General features: G+C 35.9%; 1 protein-coding gene across 1 annotated transcript in view; it reads right to left on the bottom strand.

Moving 5' to 3' along the window:
- Positions 1–11059: 11059 nt before the first annotated feature.
- LINGO2 (leucine rich repeat and Ig domain containing 2) overlaps positions 11060–21064 on the bottom strand; it is a 344218-nt gene continuing 334213 nt past the window's right edge. The window contains exon 3 of the mRNA XM_053571057.1: positions 11060–13316. Within this exon, the coding sequence (XP_053427032.1) occupies positions 11461–13281 (1821 nt within the window). The 5' untranslated portion in view covers positions 13282–13316 and the 3' untranslated portion in view covers positions 11060–11460. The remainder of the gene's footprint in view (positions 13317–21064) is intronic.

Below are 21064 nucleotides of genomic sequence, written 5' to 3'. Positions count from 1 at the left end.
ATGTGGTGAGAAACTTAGTTTTCTACTATAATGTATGATTAATAATGCAACACTGCAAAAAATTAAAAGTAAAGAGAAACAGAGGGCTGCTTTAGAACATTCAAAAAATGAAATACAGTTCTTTAAGAAAGTATTTTATTTTTGTGTCTCAACAGATGAAATTCATAACCTTGTTTTCTGATAAGACAATTCAAACATACAAATCAATTACAACAATGTGCTTAGCAGCTCCCCCTCCCACCCCTATATTTTAAAGCAAACTGACAGTTTTGAAGGATACGGAGACAATAGGGCTTAGCGAAACAATATGGCAATTAAAAATGGCCCTCTAAAAATAATTACAATAGTTGCAAAGTATTTGTCCTTTGAGTAAAATAGACCAAATGAAAAGAAGCATCATGAAACAAGGAGGACTATCACTTCCCTTCTAAGAAAAGGGAAAAGGGGATGCATGTTAAAACAATAATACAGAGAGCTGGGGAGTCAGATTGAAAACAACAAAGCCCCAGGCAATAAATTTTGTCAGTAAAATGCATCCATCACCTTGGAGATAGCTATTCAAACTCTTGTATTGAAATAACTGTTCCTCTACCCCCAGAACCCGGAAGTGAATCATTTCTGCTCTCCTTTGTCAAAATGAGTAATTTTTCCAATCTAGCATCTCTCAAAGAGGAGGGCTTATTATGAATTTTGTAGAAGTCAGTGACATTAAAGATAAACCAGGCTCACGGAGGCCAATGCCAGTGTAGATTCTAGCTGTAAAGGGATTAGACATATCCTGGCAGACCTGGGCCTCCCAGGGGAAGAGGGCTTCACACTCACTGACTTCTAGTCACTCTACATCCTGTAGCACCTTTGTAACGAGGTCCCCCATTCGATGAACCATTCCCTCATGCTTGTCACCGTAAGCCTCACAGCACCCTTGTGAGGTAGGTAGTGTTATGGTCATGTTGAGAGAGATGGGGATGCAGAGACGTTAAGTAGCTTGCCCATAAAGAAACATGAATCCAGTGACAGAGCCCTGAGAACTCTTACTCCAGATCCTTGTCTTTTTAGTACTTAACTATTCTGACTCCCTGAGAGTGGATCATTAAAGCAGGTAGACTTTAATGCGCCCAGCCAGGTGGACACAAAGGCCTATCTCTTAACCACATGATTTGGACGGTTTGGATGAGAGGGTGAGAAACAGACTGAGATCAACATGGAAGCGGAAAGTGTTAATGTGGAGGAACCCAGGAGTAAGGTTTTGAACCACAATTGGATAATGACTTCAGTGATGTGGTGTTAAGCAACTATGATAATGGATACTCGGTAGATACTGCATGATTAAATCAATGAAGTATGAATGAATGAAAGGAGATTGTGCTTGAATAAGTGGAAAATTACATTTTCTACATCTTTAAAAACAAAATCTGGAGAAATCTGATTTCCAATTTCTAATCAAGGATAAAAAGTAAAGAATTAAGTAGATACCTGACTCTTCTGTGGGCAGAAATTTGAGCTGGTATTGGCAGTATTTAAATATACATTTAAGATTTTCAGTACAGAACTTTATCGGGTTGGGACCCAACCATGAAGATCAATATTAGAGGCAGCATGGCAGCGTTTATAAATAAACACCCATTTTCCTTTACAATTATATTCTCTTATGTGTGCTTATTCACTCATTGCCATTTCTTTAAAAAGCTTGTGCTGTCCAGTTCCTATCAAATGAGTTTTGAATTTATTTTGAAATACATTGAACTATCTAAACACTGAAGGACACTTCCCTAGACACACTAGCCAGGCTATAGTTTTCAGTAACTTTCAATTTTTGTGAACCCTTTTACTCCCTAGAATGCCAGGCAGAAAACAGGTGCCCTGCATTAACACAGCGACTTTCTTAATGTCATGAAAGACTCTTGCAACCACTGAAGCAAAGGCCACTGGATTATGCAGGTGTTGCTGAGATAGAAGAGTTTAAATAAATCAAGGTGGTGATGCTGAATTGGTAAACTTTTTGCATTACACATTTGTTCTGTGCTCAGTGAATTAATTCCCTGCAGGATGTTTGAATTGATGCATTACAAGGCTTAAACTATGGATGCATAGTATGGATGTGTGTGTGTGTGTGTGTGTTTAAAGAAGTGTTTTATTTAACTCTCTTGTGTATATAATGGATGTTACCTATTAGTCCTTTGAACATCCAGCTAAAAGCCCATGGCTAAGCAGTAGACTGGGGGTAGCAAATTGCCCCTTTGCTATGGCACTGGCATGCTTGATGTCTTGTGCTTAGAATAATAGGACTAGTGATGCTGCGGTTAGAGAAGGTTCACATAAATGTTACTTCTGCCTTGGAGGAGGATCTGGTAAATAGATTTATCTCCTAATGTAATAATGAAAATTCTAAGATCATTCACTATAGATACAACTTCTCAATCAAAGAGGTAACCTATCTAGTTGTGTATTTTTTTTTTAATGGAGATTCTCCATGGGTTTTCATCTCTCAGATCTTGTCTTCTGAGTGATTGAGTTGTGTTCTTAGTTTTCCTTTGCTTTCTTCCTTTTTTGTTTTTATAGTAACCAAACAGAATAGTGAGAATCCTCAGATAAGCTACATGTTTTCTATCTGCCTTTTCTTTTTCCTTATCTTTTGTCTAGATATATTTTAATACTGTGTGTGGACACACAGGTGTTTCTGGCATCAAATACATGCCCTATTTTAGAGAAACTTATTGACATGTCATGATTTACCCAGTTCAGAGTATTATAGAATGAAACAATGCCTAAGTGGCCCTGACAGAGGATTTCTTCCCAATCCAACATTTTTGATATAGGGTCATAATTTTTGCATTTAGTTACTTATAAGAGTTGATGAAAGGCACCAGTGAGACACGCCCTAGAAGCTGGTGTTCCCATATTCTCCACCAGTCAGTGGAGAATCCACCAGTAGGTGAATTTCCCTTCAGGTTTATCAATTTCATCCTTTATTTGGCTTTATTACACATTAATCTTCATTTCCTGTGTTTTAGCTCTGATAATACATCAATTAATAAAAGAATATAGGGTTTCACAATAAGTCTACCTTAAAGGGTGTAGGTAGGAGCTCATAATTTTTATATAGATTATTTCAAATGACACAGAAATGTTAACAGCCACCTAGCAGGGGCGGTATGCCCCTGACTGAGGAAAATGAGAAAAAGAACAAAACAAAATGGAAATACCAACCCATGATAACCTTCTGAGTTTAGGAAGCAGCACATGACCAGAAAGTCTTTACAGCTACAGAAGCCAGGCATATTGAGTTAAAAGTATGTTTAGCTTTCATTTAAAGATTTGACTTCATTATTTTCTTATTATTTAAAACCAGTCTTGAAGTATTAAAACCAGTTTATTCCTAATCAGTGAATTTACTGGACAAACTAACTTTGGCAGAGATGAACACACAATACATTCAAAACTATGTTCATGGAAAATCAGTCTTTGTTTTACTCATACGAGGTCAGTGGCATAACGTGAAAGTCCACTGTTGGAGATGTGACTCTTACCAAGCAACTCTGGCATTACCAGAAAATCTTAAAGGAGAAGAAAATACCTCTGGTGGTAAGGTCTTCATTGTGCCATTAAGGAACAGCAAAAGGGCCTTTTCTAAATTTCTTGCTAGCAACCTCAGAGTTTGTGTTTGCTTCTGCCAGGAGGTGAATTTCAGGCTTTCTTATCTAACAGCATGATTTCCAGGTACCATTACTGTCAGCGTTTTTGCTTCCTCTTTCTCTTCCCCCTCCCTCCGGTCCCCCCGTACCACTGGAAGGCAGCCAGTGAGCTACTGGGCTTGAAGATGACACCACAGATCGTGACGGCTACCTGAACGTATCATTCCCTCAAGTGCCAAAGGGACAAGAGAACATCTTTATTCACCACAAGGATTGCACAAGAGGAGTTTTTAAATTTTCAATTTGTTTCCTCTTTAACACTGAACAGCCTTCTTTTTCTCTTGTTACAGATTTACTTGAAGACAAAAGACTTTTCTTTTGAATGTGTTGTGCTTTTCTGCTTTTAAGGTCTGGAATCATTAAAAGTTGACTGAGTGAAAGCTCAGAAAGAAACCACAATATGGTTCTGCGGGAGTGGCTTGCCAACCCTTTCACTTCTTCCTTAAATACATTTCATGCCTAAAGTCATGCCTATTCTTTATGTAACTAAGTCAAATGAACTTGAGATAATTTTACACATGGTACAGGATTTATCTTCACTAAAGTGGAATATCTTTATAGTTTGGTTGACATTACAGAGATTTCAGTACCCGACAGGTCAAACTATGACCCCTTTGTAATTTTCAATAGGAAGAACCCAGTAGGCTGCCTCTTGAGTCCTCCCCCACCCCCGGTGTAATTACCACTCAGCTCACATGGGAATGAGATTCCACGGGATCTGCTTCATCTCTGACAGTTTTGTAGATTATTTATTTGATCAATATAGCTCTAAAGCCATTTAAACAGCCTCACATCCTTGTGAGACTTGTAGCCTGCTTTTCTCAATAAGAAAATTGTTTCTGATATAACTCCAATTACCTTTTATTCATTTCATAATACTTCAGGGGATTTAATGGAGATATCAGATGCTTAAGCCCTTTTCATCAGCAAAGAAAACATGTTTTCTTAACTTATTTCACACATTCATAAAATAAGTTAACTTGTTTTTACATGTTAAAAAAAAAAAACATGCCCATAGTAATTAACTGATAAAATACTCAATGAGACACAAACTTAAACCAAGATACTTTTTTTTTTCATTAGCACTAGTTTTCTGAAAACAAAAACAAGCTATCAAACACTTTTAAGAAAAGTTTTGTTAAGTTGTTGGTTAGTAACTTTCCATTATGGGATATTCCCAAAATAGGATTTTGATAAAAGACATGAACGGGAAAACACAGATACACATTCTGTTTTTCTTCTTTCTCCTGCTCAAGCTTATCAACTTCAAAGCAGTTACATTTTAAACACTTAAAAAAAAAATTCAAACCACCCTCCCCCACATATTTATATATGTATATATGAACAATAGCTTTTTAACCAACTATGATTTGGGACACTCCATACCATATGGAAAAAACCATGTGAAGACAACTGTCTTGTGTATCAAGCAGCACAGGCGTGTAAGGCCCACCTGATTATAACTGGGGAGGAAAAGAGCATGTGTTCTCCCAAATGGTCTCTGTACAAAGTTTGTTATGACTTTATGCCAATCTCTTGCTACCATACAGCTATGTATATGATCAGTATGTTGCTGGACACACATTGCTGTAAAGAACGGAAGAATTTTTTTTGCAAGTCTGAATTAATCTCCTGCTTGATTATTTGATATTGTACTGTAGATTGTATTGATTATATTGCCGCATAAACATATATTAAAGCAATTTAGAATAGGAGGTGTGCAACAAATTGCAGAAAATTAACATATCAAACAAATTTCTGCTTTTTTTGGTGGGGGTCCTTTTAGATAGGCACAAAATCTTTGACCCATTTCAGTATGGACAGTTACCTTTTGCACTTCCCTAAGAATTAATATAATTAATCCCAATTTAGTAGAACACAAATTTACATTTTGTTGTCTTCTAGAAGCTATTTTGCACATTAAAGGTAGAGCTTCCCTTAAAATATGAAGAACTCTCTTGATTATCCCAGCTCTTTTCTCATTCTGCTAAGGCTATAAATAAAGCTTTCTATTTAAGACTGCCATTATATCAACCCACCTGCTTCTGGAAGGGAGAGAAAATCAGAATCACTCAACCTGCAGATTGCTGTCAGCTTGTGATTATGTGAATGGTAAGTCTTAACTTTTAAAGTGTTATGTGAGATAGGCTGGAGGGTTTTTTTTTTTTTTAAAGCAATTTCCAGTTTAACAATTACCCAAGAATTTCTGAGTATTAATGAAAGAAGAGTTATCCCTGGAGAGAGCATTCATTGATGAGACGTGACAGCAGCTGAGAGGTGACAGTAGTGAGCAGGCAGAGTAGGAGAATGAAAGATCATTTCAATTGTGGCATCAGGAAAGGAGGCAGGAATGTGGGGGGAATAATAAAGCTCGCTCTCTTCTGTCTCTGGGGAGTTAGTCCCTGCTTTTTTTCTCCTTCCTACTCAGGATATCCTTCTGGGAGATTGGGGACAGTGGGAAGGAGGAGAGGTAACTTAGGACCTTCACATGAAAGCTATAACCAAGTTACAACCTAAGAACGGGGGAAGGGGGGAGGTGGGTAGAGGGAGGAGGATTGAAAGGATCACACCTGTGGTGCATCTTACAAGGGTACATGTGAGCCTTGGCAAATGTGGAATGTAAATGTCTTGGCAAAGTAACTAGGAAAATGCCAGGAGGGCTATGTCAACTAATGAGATGAAAATGTGTCAAATATTCTATGAAACAAGTGTATGGTACCCCATGATCATATTGATGAACACAGCTATGATTTAATAAAAAAAAAAAAAGAGTATAAGAAAAAAAAAAAAATCTCCGTTAAAATGAGAAGGGTAGCCTGGGTCGCACGCAAGCTGCTCCTGATCAAATTCTTATATTCAGAAAGAGGAAGATCAGCTCCATAGTCCTATTTTAGAAAAATAGACCTTTTAAAAACATCTTAATCAGGTCTTTTGTTGTTGTTGCAAATATTTTATCATAAGCCATCTGTTGAAAAGCTCACATAAAATAAGGGGTTTCTAGTCCTTACCATTTTTTGAGAAAATATGATCTACATTTACTGTTCCCCAGACAAACTTCAGATTGAATCTCCGTAAGTAACCATTCATTTAAAACATAGTTTCCGTAGCTAACCCTGGGGGCCTAGACTATAGTCCCTGGACCCATAAACTGAACTATCAAGGCAATCAGCTGTCATTGCTTCTTGTAGATATATGTTGTGAAGTTGTTTTTTCCCAGTCATACATTTGCTGGAGTGTAAATGAGAAGGCTCTTTGAGGAATGGCTTCTGAAGGGGTAAAGGGGAGGGTCATAGTGTCAGGAAAAGATTCCTGCTAAGTGTTTGCCAGAGGACCAAGTAATGCAACCAAAATAAAAGAATGATAAAATTAGTAAGTCAAATAACATTCCCTTCTTCAAGGATATCTACACACAAAGGTAGACTTTAGAGGAAAGGAATTGAATGGAGCTCTCACAGCCAATGGAAGGAAGTCTGTGGAAATAACCAGGCACCTGATGTATTATCTACTGGAAATGTTAACTGCAGTATAGAGATGACAAATCTTTACCTAAGTACTCAGTAGGATGGATGGCTCTGGCTTCAAAGGTTTTGTTACTTGGTTCATATGCCTCAAAATCCATCTGGAATAGCTCATGTGAGCTATAGATGACCAGATCATAGAGAAGAGGGATAAAAAAAAAAAAAAAAAAAAAAAACTCCAAAGAAAGTTAGAGAACACAATCTCCTATTATTCTTTAGTTAGGAGATAATAACTTTAAAAAATTAAAAACAAAATAGGATTAAACGGATCAAGTGTATCTTTTAAAAGTTCTTGATATAGCTTTTTGTTAGGTCTTAGCCTTCTAAGCTGAAAATTATATACTTTTTTTTCTTTCCTAGAAAGCCTTGAGACACATTCTTGTTATTGAACAGCTTCTAAGTCTAGTCCTGAAGTTAAATGTCTTGACACAGAGACGAAGGGAGACCCTGGAAGTATAAGTTAATTTACATGGGGCTCTACTCAATTTTATTTCTCCAAGATCACATCCTCTTTTGTACTTCTAATATAAAAATACATTTGTTCCTACTTGAGAAATGGAAAGTGACAAATGTCAGGCTTCAATGTAAGTGAGATTTAAATAATGGTTTTTTAAAGAGCCACAGAAGATTTTAACTTCTGGATTTTTTTTTTGAGAACTGAGGAACACAGAATATTTGATAGAACAATGTAGTAAGACTATGCTAAATATGTCAGAGCAAATCCTATATGACTTTGTACTACTAGAAAGCTGGTGATAAGCACAATTTCTGAGAATGTTGAGCAAAACCAGAGTTCTGGCAAATGTCCTCAGAAACTGTAAACCAGAAATTGCCAAGTCTCATACTTTCCATTTTCAAACTTTGAGAATATTTGAAAAGCACATAATAATAAATGCAATGAAAATGAAAAGTGGCTTAAAAAGTAGGTAATATGAGAATTTGGAAAAGCAGAAATCCCTTATCAGGAACACATTATGCAAAATTTAGGGATGATTTATCATACTTTAGTAATATGTATTTCAAATATTTAGAGCCATGTGTCAACTGCCTTAGACTATTAGGGCTCTAGTCTTAGAATTTTTTCTTATATAGATTTAATGGCTGGAGAGAATAAATATATCTCTGAAAATGCTTAATGTATATAGAGTACAGTGAACTCAGAATGTACTGCTGAGCCAAACAACCATATTTGTTCCTAGGATACTTTGAAACAAACCCTCATGGAAGAAAATGACTCAGGGATGTCACACTTTGGTGCTAATATGAGCTGTTGTTCTATATCATGGTTTAGACTGAACTAACAAAGAGGTAATCAGGAGCCATATGGGAAAATTCATGCAAGTGAATGCCTTTGTGGAACTGGCTGCTAGAGCACCAGAGTTACAGTCAATAGAATGCCAGAGCTTGGCAGGTATAAAAAGGAATCCAAGATCTGCTCCAATGGTGAGAAAGTAGACATTTAAATGTCCATCCAGTTACCTATAATCCATTACTATGATGGATGCTTCAGGTGGAAAGTAGCCAACTCTTCCTGGAAATAGGTGGTTAATGCAGTTTTATAAACTGAACATTTATCTAAGTGATTTTATATATATATATATAATTTGTTATCTATCAGTCTAATTCAAACAGTAATTTTTCTCTGATTAGAAATATTACATTTAAGAATACTTCAAAATAGTAGTACTCTAGTTTAATGACCAGTCTGTGTTTTATGGAACCCTGGTTTTCAAAGATGTTGATAGTACATCATAAGTGCTTTCTGCTCAAATAAGGTAAAGAAGCCCTAAGTTAAACAAATAGAATTCCTGTTTACAGGATTTTTCAGAAGATTTATTAGGTTCCCACAGAGATGGTTACAGAATTCAGCATTTCCCCAGTTTATCAGTCAATGGGATTCTTTTTTGAAAGAATTCTTAGTAATACATAACTATTGTCCTATGGATTAGAGTATGAAAATCCATGAGAGTCCATCTAATTCAAGTATGGGTTAACTTAGTCCAATTTCATTTCACTCAGCTGGTTGGGGCCAACTTTACTTTGACAGAAAATAGCAGTTGGAATCCCAAAGCTCTTTTATTCTCTATTTTTGATTAAATACTTCATATAATGTTACAAATTTAAAATAAAGTAGCTTCTACCTTATGGAAGACTACCTCTCCATTTTCACTTTGTTCACTTTTAAATTCGAAAGCCTTCATTCCATCTGTAAATGAGCTGGATTTGGGAGAGTCTGCAGCACAGCTTGATTTGCATTGTTTAATAAGGTAATTGCTACAAATTAGAATGAATTTCTACCAGATCTGTGATAACTATCAGGAAAAATGACTCATCCAAGTAATTCTTTAACCTCTCTCTTGTTCCCACCCTTTGTTAAGGGAGAAATGTGTCCAATTGCATTGCTATCCATTCTGCAAAACAATTTCTGCGCCTGTCACTGTTTTTATTGGGGTCAATCTAATTTTGTTAAAGTTCCTCAAAATTTCAAATACTAAAAAAAGCCAGCTTTTGAAAGTCAACCCTGCGATCCTGTATGTCAAGAAGCAAACTCCAGATACCTCCTACTCCAGCTTACATGCTATCCAAAAGGGGGCCCTATTTTCAATTTCCTATCTGTTTTATGCTGATTAAATATGACAATTTGTGAGCACAATCTATATTCAATACTTAGACTAAAGTCAGCCAGTCAATATTTAGCCAAATGGAACTATACCTCCTCTGAACCACATCACTGGTGCTACGCTGTCATTTTTTAAATAACTGGAATATTTAACTTTATGGAATAATCATCAATACAAACTGAATTAGGCAAGAATCTTTTGAGTCCAAGGGTTTAAAAGAATTAGCACAATTTAACATTTATAGGGCTCTAATCTTTCCCCTAGTACAGAGAAAAAAATCAGTACTTTTTGTTCTACTTTGTTTTTTCTCACTTAAAAAATGAGACAGATTCCTCATATGTACCCAAGATAATTTTCAAAATAAAACCCAAACCTACTTGGTAAAGATGCAGGGAGAAATCCTGAAGTTGTTTGTTCCAGGTAATACTGTGTGTACAGAATTTGAACAGAGAACACTAAGTCGAAGTAGCTAGACGTTCCCTGTGACTAGCAGCAATCCAGCCTGTAGGAATCTATCACATTTTAAATAGATCCTTAATTATGCACGGATCACCCCAGTTTGTGTTGGCATCTGAGAACTCCTTATCCAGAGAGCTTTCGAATATTTCAATTCTTGATCTTAGCTGCTGATGAATATTAACTTGTGATCATATGTAACCATTATTTCCTTCGCCGTTCTCTATTAACCATTTAGTAGTGACTGATGAAAGTAAAATCAACAGGTGGTGAAATATATCGTTTTCATCATTAACACCCAGCTTGCATTTCCTAGGTACATTTAGTGGCAGACCACCTTCTGGAAAAATCAAGGGCTTTGTTACAGTAAACTGGTCCAGTGTGATATTACAAGTATAAAAAATATTCCATTCTGTATCAAAACTAGGCACATGCCTTTATTTATAGTAACAGAAGTTAACAGAGTTGAGCATTTGCCTTGGGTCCTGTTTCTTGGCATCCTAAATCAAACAAACATCTCTCTCAACATATCTCTGCCCATAACACCAGGGATCTAGTCTCAGGGTTGTCTGAAGGTAAAGGAAGGTGAAATCACACTCGGATCTCTAGTGTGAGTAACTAAAAGCACAACCTCTCATTCATATTGCTTTAAAACATATACAGCATGTATGTTTCAAAAGTTAAAAGTAAAGAATATATTGACTTCTTTGTGGTGCTGAACCAACAATATGGCATGATGCAAGGCTTTAACAAATGTAATCATAGATACAAATTTTTCTGTAGAGCATGTTTTAGACAAATGTGTCTTTTTAATATGTAAATCCTACATTGTAGGTTCTTTTATTTTTTTCTTTTGTTTTTGCAGTGGTAGAAAATGCTGAATAATTGTCCATGAGCATGAGCCAAAGGTTCAAGTTCATTACTGAGATCCCCAGAATGCCAATATTTGCAATGCAAACAATTAGTATCCCACTGTGTGAAGGGCTCTGACACATGTCTGCCTGCCTCTAGGTGGAAAGCCTCCAGAAGAAGTCCTCCTGTTTCTGTGGACCCTGCTTTGACACAGGGGGCAGCTGTAGAAAGCTGCCTCTCAACCTAGTAATTTTTACTGTGCCAGACTGTCTTACAGATTACCAACAATGACAAAGAGACAGTAGTGTGAGTGGTGGACCCTCAAATCATTTTCATGTTGAACCTCCTGGGTCCAGCCACCTCCCCTTCCACAACAGCACCATTGTTTTTTCGGGGCACATACTCAAGGTCAATGCTGTTTTTGTGCTTGCCTTTCCCTCGGCTCCACACAAAAAGGAGAAGAAAACAAAATAAAACCACTCCCAGAAATGTGAAACAGCCCATGGCTGTAGACACCAGTATTGTTTTGAGGTCCAGGGAAAAAGTATTGGCATTGGTGCCATTGGAAATGGTATCGTTGGAGTCAGTCATGTACATAGGGGTCCTGTTTGCGTAAAGAAAGCGATCTGAAGTGAACCCTTTCACGGTTAAGGAGGCTGTGAAGGTGTCATTTCCCGCAGCGTTGCTAGCGATGCAGACATACATCCCACTGTCTTGATCCTGGGCAAAGCGGATTTCCAAGGTACCATCCCCCAACACAGTGGCTCTTCCATTGGACTTGGTGGTGATAAAACGCCTTCGGGGTGTCACCCAGGATATCACAGGCTGTGGGTCTCCGTCAGCATTGCATTCTATCTGAACCGTCTGCCCTTCATCCACTAGCAGATGCTGTAGCTTCTTCTCCCGGATTTTGGGTTTTTTGCAGGTAAAGTAAAAAGAAAGGGCAGTGCTATGGAAATCCTTGAATGACCTCTCACGGATGGTATCTGGGCCAGCACACATAGGCTGCTGGCCACCAAACTGCAGAGTGGGCTGCCTCTGCAAGATCCAGAGCAGACGGCAGTCACAGGCCAAAGGGTTGTTATTAATGCTCAGGACCTCCAGAGCCCTAGGGGAGGAGAATGCATTCTCTTCCAATGTTTCCAGCAGGTTCTGAGACACATTGAGCACACGTAGGAAGCGGAGCCCTTGGAAGGAGTGAGGCTCAATGGTGCGGAGCTGAGCCCCCACTATATGCAGCTCCTGAAGGCGGGTCAGGTCAGAGAACATGCCTGCTTCAATAGTGCTGATGGGATTGTAAGAGAGGTTAAGGTGAGTCAGGTATACCAGGTGTTTAAAGGCAAGGAAGGGTACGGTGGACAGGTTGGTATTGGTGATAGAAAGGGATGTTAGATTGAGACCATAAAGGCTATTGGCAGGCATCATATCCAGTAAAGGCCAATAGTCAATCTCTAGGTGTTTCAGGTGGAACAATCTTTTAAAGGCATACACAGGCATATTGTTGATGTTGAGATGCTTCAGGTGCAGGCTGATGAGGCTGCGGAGATGGGAGAGGGCTTCTGTCGGTACTGCTGTTAAGTTGCATTTCTCCAGGGTGAGCTGTTCTAAGCTAAGTAGCCCACTGAAGGCCCTGTGGGATATATAAACCAGATCATTGTCCCCGACTTCCAGAGACTTCAGGTTATGTAGATCCTGGAACATGTAGTCTAGTAAAATGACAATCTTATTCTCACTAATGTCAAGCTTGGTGAGATTGGACAGTCCTGTGAATACTCCCAAAGGGACCAACTTCAGGCGATTGCCTTTCAGACGGAGAGAACGCAGGTTAAAGAGATTGTTAAATGCTCCTGGCTCCACATTGGCAATGATGTTGTCACTCAAGTCTATCTCCTCCAGCAGAGGATATGATATGAATTCTTCAGGGTTGACACTCTTCAGCCTGTTTTTACTAAGGTCCAAGATTTTGGTCTCAATGGGAATGCCCTCTGGGATGGCGATCAGCCGCCTTCTGTGGCAGCTGACAGACTTGTTCTGGGCTGAGCACTCACAGCGAGCAGGGCAGCCAATGGTGGATCCCATGAAGATTAACACCACAGCCAGACCCAGGAATGGCTGCCAGCATGATATGGCCGTGTGAAGCATGACTCCACTTCTTGGTCTACACTTTGGTCACAGGCCTGCACAGAGGGGCAAAAGAAGAGGAGAAGAGAAGTTGAGTCAGGACATAGGTGAAAGGGTACACATAAGCCAGGAAGAACAATAGAAGGACACTAGATTTGGATTCAGTCAGACCTGGGCTTAAACCTGAGCATTGCCATTACCAGCGAGGTGATCTTGGTCAGGTTATTTCACCTCTTTACGCCTCAGTTTTCTTGGCTGTAAAATGGAAATAATGGGGGGATTAGAATGGTACTATCTCCCTAGAGTTGTTATGACCAATTCAATGTTTGCCAACTATAAAGAGATAAAAACAGTGTCTGGCACAAACTGCATGGCAAAAACAGCATAAATTTCAGACTCAAAAGGCTGTTTTGAATTCAAATGAGAGAGAGGTCCATGGTTTCAGAGGAAACCAGTTTAGTTTGCATCTGTGTCTGCATCACTAATGTTTGGGATATCATGCTTCATTCAAAATCAGACTCAGAGAAGTTTCATTCCACAATAGGCCCTTCAGTTCAACAAACAAAGTTACATTCGATGCAAGCAAGCCATTGGGATTTTTAACTGAACATACACATTTTCTGTTAAAATAAAAACTTCCAATTTTAAGCTGTACATTTTTCAGAATTCAGTGAATTTTTATCTATGAAAGGAAGTGTTTTGGGTGTGTGTTAATTTTGTATCTGTTTCCCAACCAAGACACTGTACTTTTGAGGAAGGCAACAAAAACCTCAAAATCTGTTGTTTTTGTGTGACTTACAGGGAAGAGGCAGATCAATGTACTATGATGGCTATGATGGCTTTATGATTTTGGGATAAATATTGAAGCATAGGAAGTGTTTTAATTTTAAGATAGGCCTTTTAATATAAATGAACTATCATTCTTTAATATTCAAAGTCAAATCCAGGAGACCTATTAAAGTGAAGATCAATAGGTACCAAATGAGATTGGAAATGAATGTTTTAAACGGTAGTTAAGCAGATACTGAACTTACTGCTCAAGTGAGAAACAAGAGCTATGTTGTTCCCAGAGGTATATTTCATCCATGTACACCATATTTTACTCAAGGTTAAGTATCTTAAAACAATGCTTTTAGATGTATTTAATAAACTTATTTTATAAATCAGGAGTGAATAATGAAAAATTAGTCATAAAATTTTTACAGTTAAAAGTGTTTACATATAGTAACAAGTAGGAACTTAATGGGTAAATCACTAGATCACTAGAAAAATTTCCCCAAAACGCAGAAACATAGCAAGGACTCAGAAAGTGCTGGCCAAATAATCAGATTGAAATGTTATAATTATTGAAAAATATTGGCAAAACTCAGTCACAGACCAAATTAACATCTGTCATGAAAATCAACTGAAAAACAAAATAATAAGTACATTTGCATATAATAAAATATAGTAATTTTCTTTTTTATAATTTTCTTATATTTTAAAATATTAAATTTTAGAATAAGCTTAAGAAATAGAACTAATACAAATACTATTAAACTTTACTGGATCATTAAAATAACTTCTAAAAAAGATACTATGTATTTAGATATACTAAATTAAATACTGTAAAACATTAATTCTTTCTCCATAAAACACACAAACAACAAGAGGAATTTATACTCAAAGTCATGGAAACTAACCTTAGGCTGAATGATAGTTGGGTCAAAGACAGAATTAAGAAGGAAATCAAATTTTTGGAACAAAATGATAATGAAGACACAACTTATCAAAACCTGTGGGATACTTCGAAGACAGTCCTAAGAAGGAAATTTGTAGCACTGGAAGCCTTCATCAAGAAAACATAAAGAGAGGAAGCCAACAACTTAATGGATCATCTCAAGAGCTGGAAAAGGAGGAACCATTATATCCCCAAACTCAGCAGGGGAAAAGAAATAATCAAAATTAGGGTAGAATTAAATGAAATTGAAAACAAAATCATTCAAAACATCAATGAAACAAAAAGTTGTTTTTTCAAAAAGATTAATAAAATTGATAAACTTTTGGACAACCTAACCAGAAACAGAAAAGTAAAATCTCTAATATTGTCTATCAGAAACAATAAAGGAGAAATCACAACAGACACCTCAGAAATTAAAAAAAATCCTCAATGATTACTACAAAATCTCTATTCCTAGAAATATGAAAATCTGAAGGAAATGGACCAATACCTGAAAGCATGTCACCTTCCTAGACTCAACCAGAAAGAATTAGCAATCTTGAATAGACCTATTATCAATTCACTGAAATAGCATCAACAATACAAAATCTCCCCGAAATTCCTGTACTAGGTATATACCCAGAAGACCAAAAATCACATTATAACAAAGATATTTGTACCAGAATGTTTATTGCAGCTCAATTCATAATTGCTAAGTCATGGAAAAATCCCAAGTGCCCATTGATCCATGAATGGATTCATAAATTGTGGTATATGTATACCATGGAATATTATGCAGCCTTAAAGAAAGATGGAGACTTTACCTCTTTCATGTTTACATGGATGGAGCTGGAACATATTCTTCTTAGTAAAGTATCTCAAGAATGGAAGAAAAAGTATCCAATGTACTCAGCCCTATTATGAAACTAATTTATGGCTTTCACGTGAAAGCTATAACCCAGTTATAACCTAAAAATATGGGGAAGGGGTAGAGGGAAGTGAGGCAGGGGGGGAAGGGAGGGTGATTGGTGGGATTACACCTGCAGTGCATCTTACAAGGGTACATGTGAAACTTAGTAAATGTAGAATATAAATGTCTTAACACAATAACCATGAAAATGCCAGGAAGGCTATGTTAACCAGTGTAATGAAAATGTGTCAAATGGTCTATAAAACCAGTGTATGGTGCCCCATGAGTGCTTTAATGTACACAGCTATGACTCAATAAAAAAAAAATCTCCCGAAAAAGAAAAGTCTGGGACCAGATGGCTTCACATCTGATTTCTATAAAATCTTTAAAGAGGAACTAGTACTTATATTATACAACCTTTTCCAAAGCATAGAAAAAGAAGGGATACTTCCTAACACATTCTATTACCCAAATATTACTCTGATCCCCAAACCAATAAAGGATCCAACAAAGAAAGAAAATTATAGACCAGTATCATTAATGAATATTGATGCAAAAATATTCAATAAGGTCTTAGTAAACAGAATTCTACAACATATCAAAAAATATATACACCATGATCAAGTTGGTTTTTTCCAGGGTTACAGGTTTGATTCAACATATGCAAATTTATAAATATAATACATCACATAAATAAAATATAAAACAAAGACCATATGATTCTCTCCATTGATGCAGAAAAAGCTTTTGATAATATCCAGCATCCTTTCATGATCAGAACACTTAAGAAAATAGGCATAGAAAGGACATTTCTTAAACTGAAAAAATCCAAATTTCCTTAGGAAGAAAATATATATGAAGATAATTAGAAAAATTAAAAAATAGTAATGGAAACCCTTGCCACACAATATGTTGAAACATAAGATGCAAAAGTATAATAACCAGGCAGTATAATATTGACACAAAAATATACAGTCAACTAAATAGAATAAGGAATTATATCTAAATATATTTCAAAAATTAGTTTGAGTTATGTTAATTCAGTGAGAAAAATATAAATTATTGACTAGATAATGACAAGTTGTGTATCAACTTTACCCCTTCCAACAAAATTCCAGATGAGGGGCAGGGCCTGTGGCTCAGTGGGTAGGGTGCCAGTCCCTTATAACGAGGGTGGCAGGTTCAAACTAAGCCTTGGCCAAACTGCAATAAAAAAATAGCTGGGTGTTGTGGCAGACACCTGTAGTCCCAGCTACTTGGGAGGCTGAGGCAAGAGGATCACCTAAGCTCAGGAGTTGGAGGTTGCTGTGAGCTGTGATGCCAGGACACTCTACTGAGGGTGATAAAGTGAGACTCTGTCTCTAAAAAAAAAAAAAAAAAAATCCAGATGAATTAAATATTAAAATGTAAGAAAAGTACTAGAAGGAAATTTAACAGTTTTATAATAGAGTGAAGAAGCATTTTCTATGAATAAAGCTAGAAACCAGGAAGGAAAAAAATAATTTAATCTACTGCAGGCATTTAAAAAATACTGCATACCAAAAAATACATAGACATTAGCAATTGGTAAACTGGAGAATATCTTTAAAACTCATATAATAGATTAAGGAAAAAAGGGGAAATGCCAGTAGACAATTAGGCAATGAATGCAATAAAAACTAAAAACAGCTAATAAATATATAGGTGATTAACCACTAGTAAGCACAGAAATGCAAACTAAAGAGGGCTATATAGTTTTTGCCTATCAGATTGAAAAAGCTTGACAATCATTTTTAGCCAGAATTAACAAGGGTAGAATTAAATAAAAGTCTGCATACTGATATGAGGGGTAAAAACTGGTAAAACTTTGGGAGTTCAAGTACAACAATGAGCATTTTAATTGATGTACCAAATTTAAATACATCTAAGGTACAATATGGTCATCCTTTTAATCCATTTTATTCCCATTAATGGAAATGTTTCATTAGGAAGTAATTGAACTAGTACGCATAGGTGATTGTTATACAGTTGTATATAATAGAGAAAAATAGAAATGTGTAAAAGTAGAAGCTGAGTTACATAAGTTCTGACCTGACCATACAATAAAATACCATCTGGTCAATGTGCTATCATACTTAGGTCTATACTTATTAGCGTGGAAAAATGAAATCGTATATTTTACTCCCACTTGTGTATAAGAACATATATAAATATATCTATTTTTATGTGTATCTATGTACATCTGCAAGGACGAAACTGGGAAGATACAGTGAAAATGGGGACAATAGCAATTACTTTGAAGTTGTGGGATTAGAGGTGATTTTTGCTTTCTTATAACTTTACGCGCATTCTGAATTTTTTCTACAATATGCCTGTTTTAGGAAGTTTAAGCTTTTGATTTTTTTATTGATACATAATATTTACACATGTTTATGGAGTACATGTGATATTTTGTTCCATGCACTGAATGTGTAATGATCAAGTCAGGATATTCAGGGTATCCATCATCTTGAGTATTATTTTCTGTGTGTTGGGAAGATTTCAAGTCTTCTCTTTGAGCTATTCTGAAATATACAATATATTAACTAGAGTCACATTAGAATTTATTCTTTCTATATAATTGTGTTTTTGTAGTGATTAACCAACCTCTCTTCATTTCTCCATCCCACATTTACCCTTCCCAGCTTCTGGTGTGTATTATTCTACTCTCTACCTTCAAGAGATTAACTTCTTAGCTCCCACATATGACAACACGAGAAGATTTGTCTTTCTGTGTTTGATTCACTTAACATAATGACTTCCAGATCCATTTAAGTAGCTATAAATGACAGGATTTCACTTTTTGTGGCCTAATAGTATTCCATTGTGTATATAGACTGCATTTTCCTTATCCATTTGTCCATTGATGGACACTTAGGTTGATTTCATATCTTTGCTATTGTGAATAATGCTTCAATAAACATGGGATTGAAGATATCCCTTTGATATACTGATTTACTTTCCTTTGTATAAATACCCAGTAGTGAGATTTCTGGATCACACGATAGTTCTATTTTTAGTGTTTTTTTTTTTTTTGAGGAATCTTCATATTGTCTTTCATGGTAACTGTACTAATTTACACTTCCACCAACGGCGATGAGTTCCCTTTTCTCTGTATTGTCACCAACATTTTTAAAGATCTATTTAAAATAGCCAATTTGACTTGGGTAAGATGATATTTCATTGTGGTTTTCATTTGCATTTGCCTAATGGTGAGTGATGTTGAGCACTTTTTTATATACCTGTTGGCCATTTGTATGTCTTTCTTTTGAGAAATGTTTATTCATGTCGTTGAAATGTTTTGACAAGTAAAAAGTCATGCATATATTTTAAAAGATAAAATTTGTGTTATTTTTAAAAGAGGCTCAAAGAAGTCCTTCATTTAAATCTAATTCACAAGATAATTCATAGAAAATTATAATATTTTTACTACCTTTGACCATTATTTCCCCCTCATCCATTCTTCTACCTCAAGGCAGGTGGACTTACCTAGGTGAGAAAGAAATACTGTGATCATATTTACCACCTAAATTAAGAAGACCTAAAACATTTCAATAATTTGATGTTTTCCCAATATGACACACATTTTAAAGCTCAGTGAATTTTGAAAAATGTGTGTACTTTAGTAAGCAACATCACAAGCTGATACAGAACATTGCTGTCCTCCCCTATTTTTAGTCTCAATAGACTACTTTCTATTACTGGCTCAAAGCAAGCACATTTCAGCTATTCTAACAGGCATGTAAAATTACCTCCTTATGTTTTCTTAAAAAATAGTGATGCTAAGCATCTTTTTGTGAGCTTATTGCCCATTTGTATGTATACATATAGAGGTTTTGGTAAACTTTGTTAAAGCATTTTGCTTATTTAAAATTGTTTTTTAACAATATTAATTAACTTTCACATCTCAATATTATTAATAAATAATAATTAATAAATAATATTATTAATTAATAACATTTAATATTAATTATTAATACTGGGGTGTGAAAGTTATTTATATATTGTAAATATAAGTTCTTTTAGATCAATGTATTGTGAATATTTTTAGCTCATCTGGTTTCTCTTTTCATTTTCTTTTTTTTTTTTTTTTTTGCAGTTTTCGGCCAGGGCTGGGTTTGAACCCACCACCTCCAGCATATGGGGCTGGCGCCCTACTCCTTTGAGCCACAGGGGCCATTCTCTCTTTTCATTTCCTTAATGGTGTCCATTGAAGAGCAGAAATTCTAAAATTTGATTAAGTCCATTTTGTTATTTTTTGATTTATGACTTATCTTTTTGTGTCATAAATGATCTTTGCCTATGTCAATGTCATGAAGACTTTTTCCTAAGTTTTTTAGAAATTTAATAGTTTCACTATTTACGTTTCAACATCGATGTTGAATTAATTTTTATATATGGTATGAGGTTGAGATGAGATTTTCACATACACCCTCCAAGCTATCTAGTTTTCTAAAGTGTTGTTTCTTAAAATTTATTTTTTCCCTATTGAAAACCCTGGGACACTTGTCAAAAATCACTTGACTATAGATGCATGATTCTGTTTCTGTATTCTATTGTGATCCATCAATTTAGATGTCTGTCTTTTCACCAATACAACTTTTTAGAGTAAGTGTGAACCTTGAGATCAGACAGTGTAATTCCTCAAATTTTTGTCATCTTCACAAAGAATCTTTTGGCTCTTCCAGGTCTTTTGTATTTCCATATAAGTCTTAGCATCAGCTTGCCAATTTCCAAAGAAATTTACTGGTACATTGATAAGAATTGTGTTGCATCTATAGATAAATTTGTGGAGAATTGATATTGTAACCATACTGAGTTTTCCTATCTCTGAATGTTGTATACTCTTCATTTATTTAGCTCTTCTTTAATTTTCTTCAGCAGATGTTTTGTTACCTATTATGACAGTTTTACTTTTTCCTTTCTAATTTGCACGTGTTTTTTCTTCATGTCTTTTTGTATTTGTTAGTATAATGTTGAACAGACATCTTGAGAGTTGTTTTCCTTTCTTTGTTCCTAATCTCAGGGAGAAATCATTGTGTTTTTTTCATAATTAAGTTTGATGTTAACTGTGAGTCTTTCACAGATCTTCTATATTAAGTTGGGGAAGTTCTTCTCCTAGTTAAACTAAAACAAATTTTTTTTTTTATCACAAATGAGTATTAAAAATGCTGTTT

Source organism: Nycticebus coucang, chromosome 2 (assembly GCF_027406575.1).
Source record: "Nycticebus coucang isolate mNycCou1 chromosome 2, mNycCou1.pri, whole genome shotgun sequence".
Classification (NCBI taxonomy): domain Eukaryota; kingdom Metazoa; phylum Chordata; class Mammalia; order Primates; family Lorisidae; genus Nycticebus; species Nycticebus coucang.
The sequence above is the reverse complement of the archived record's forward strand: the minus strand, read 5'-3'. Positions and strand labels throughout refer to the sequence as shown.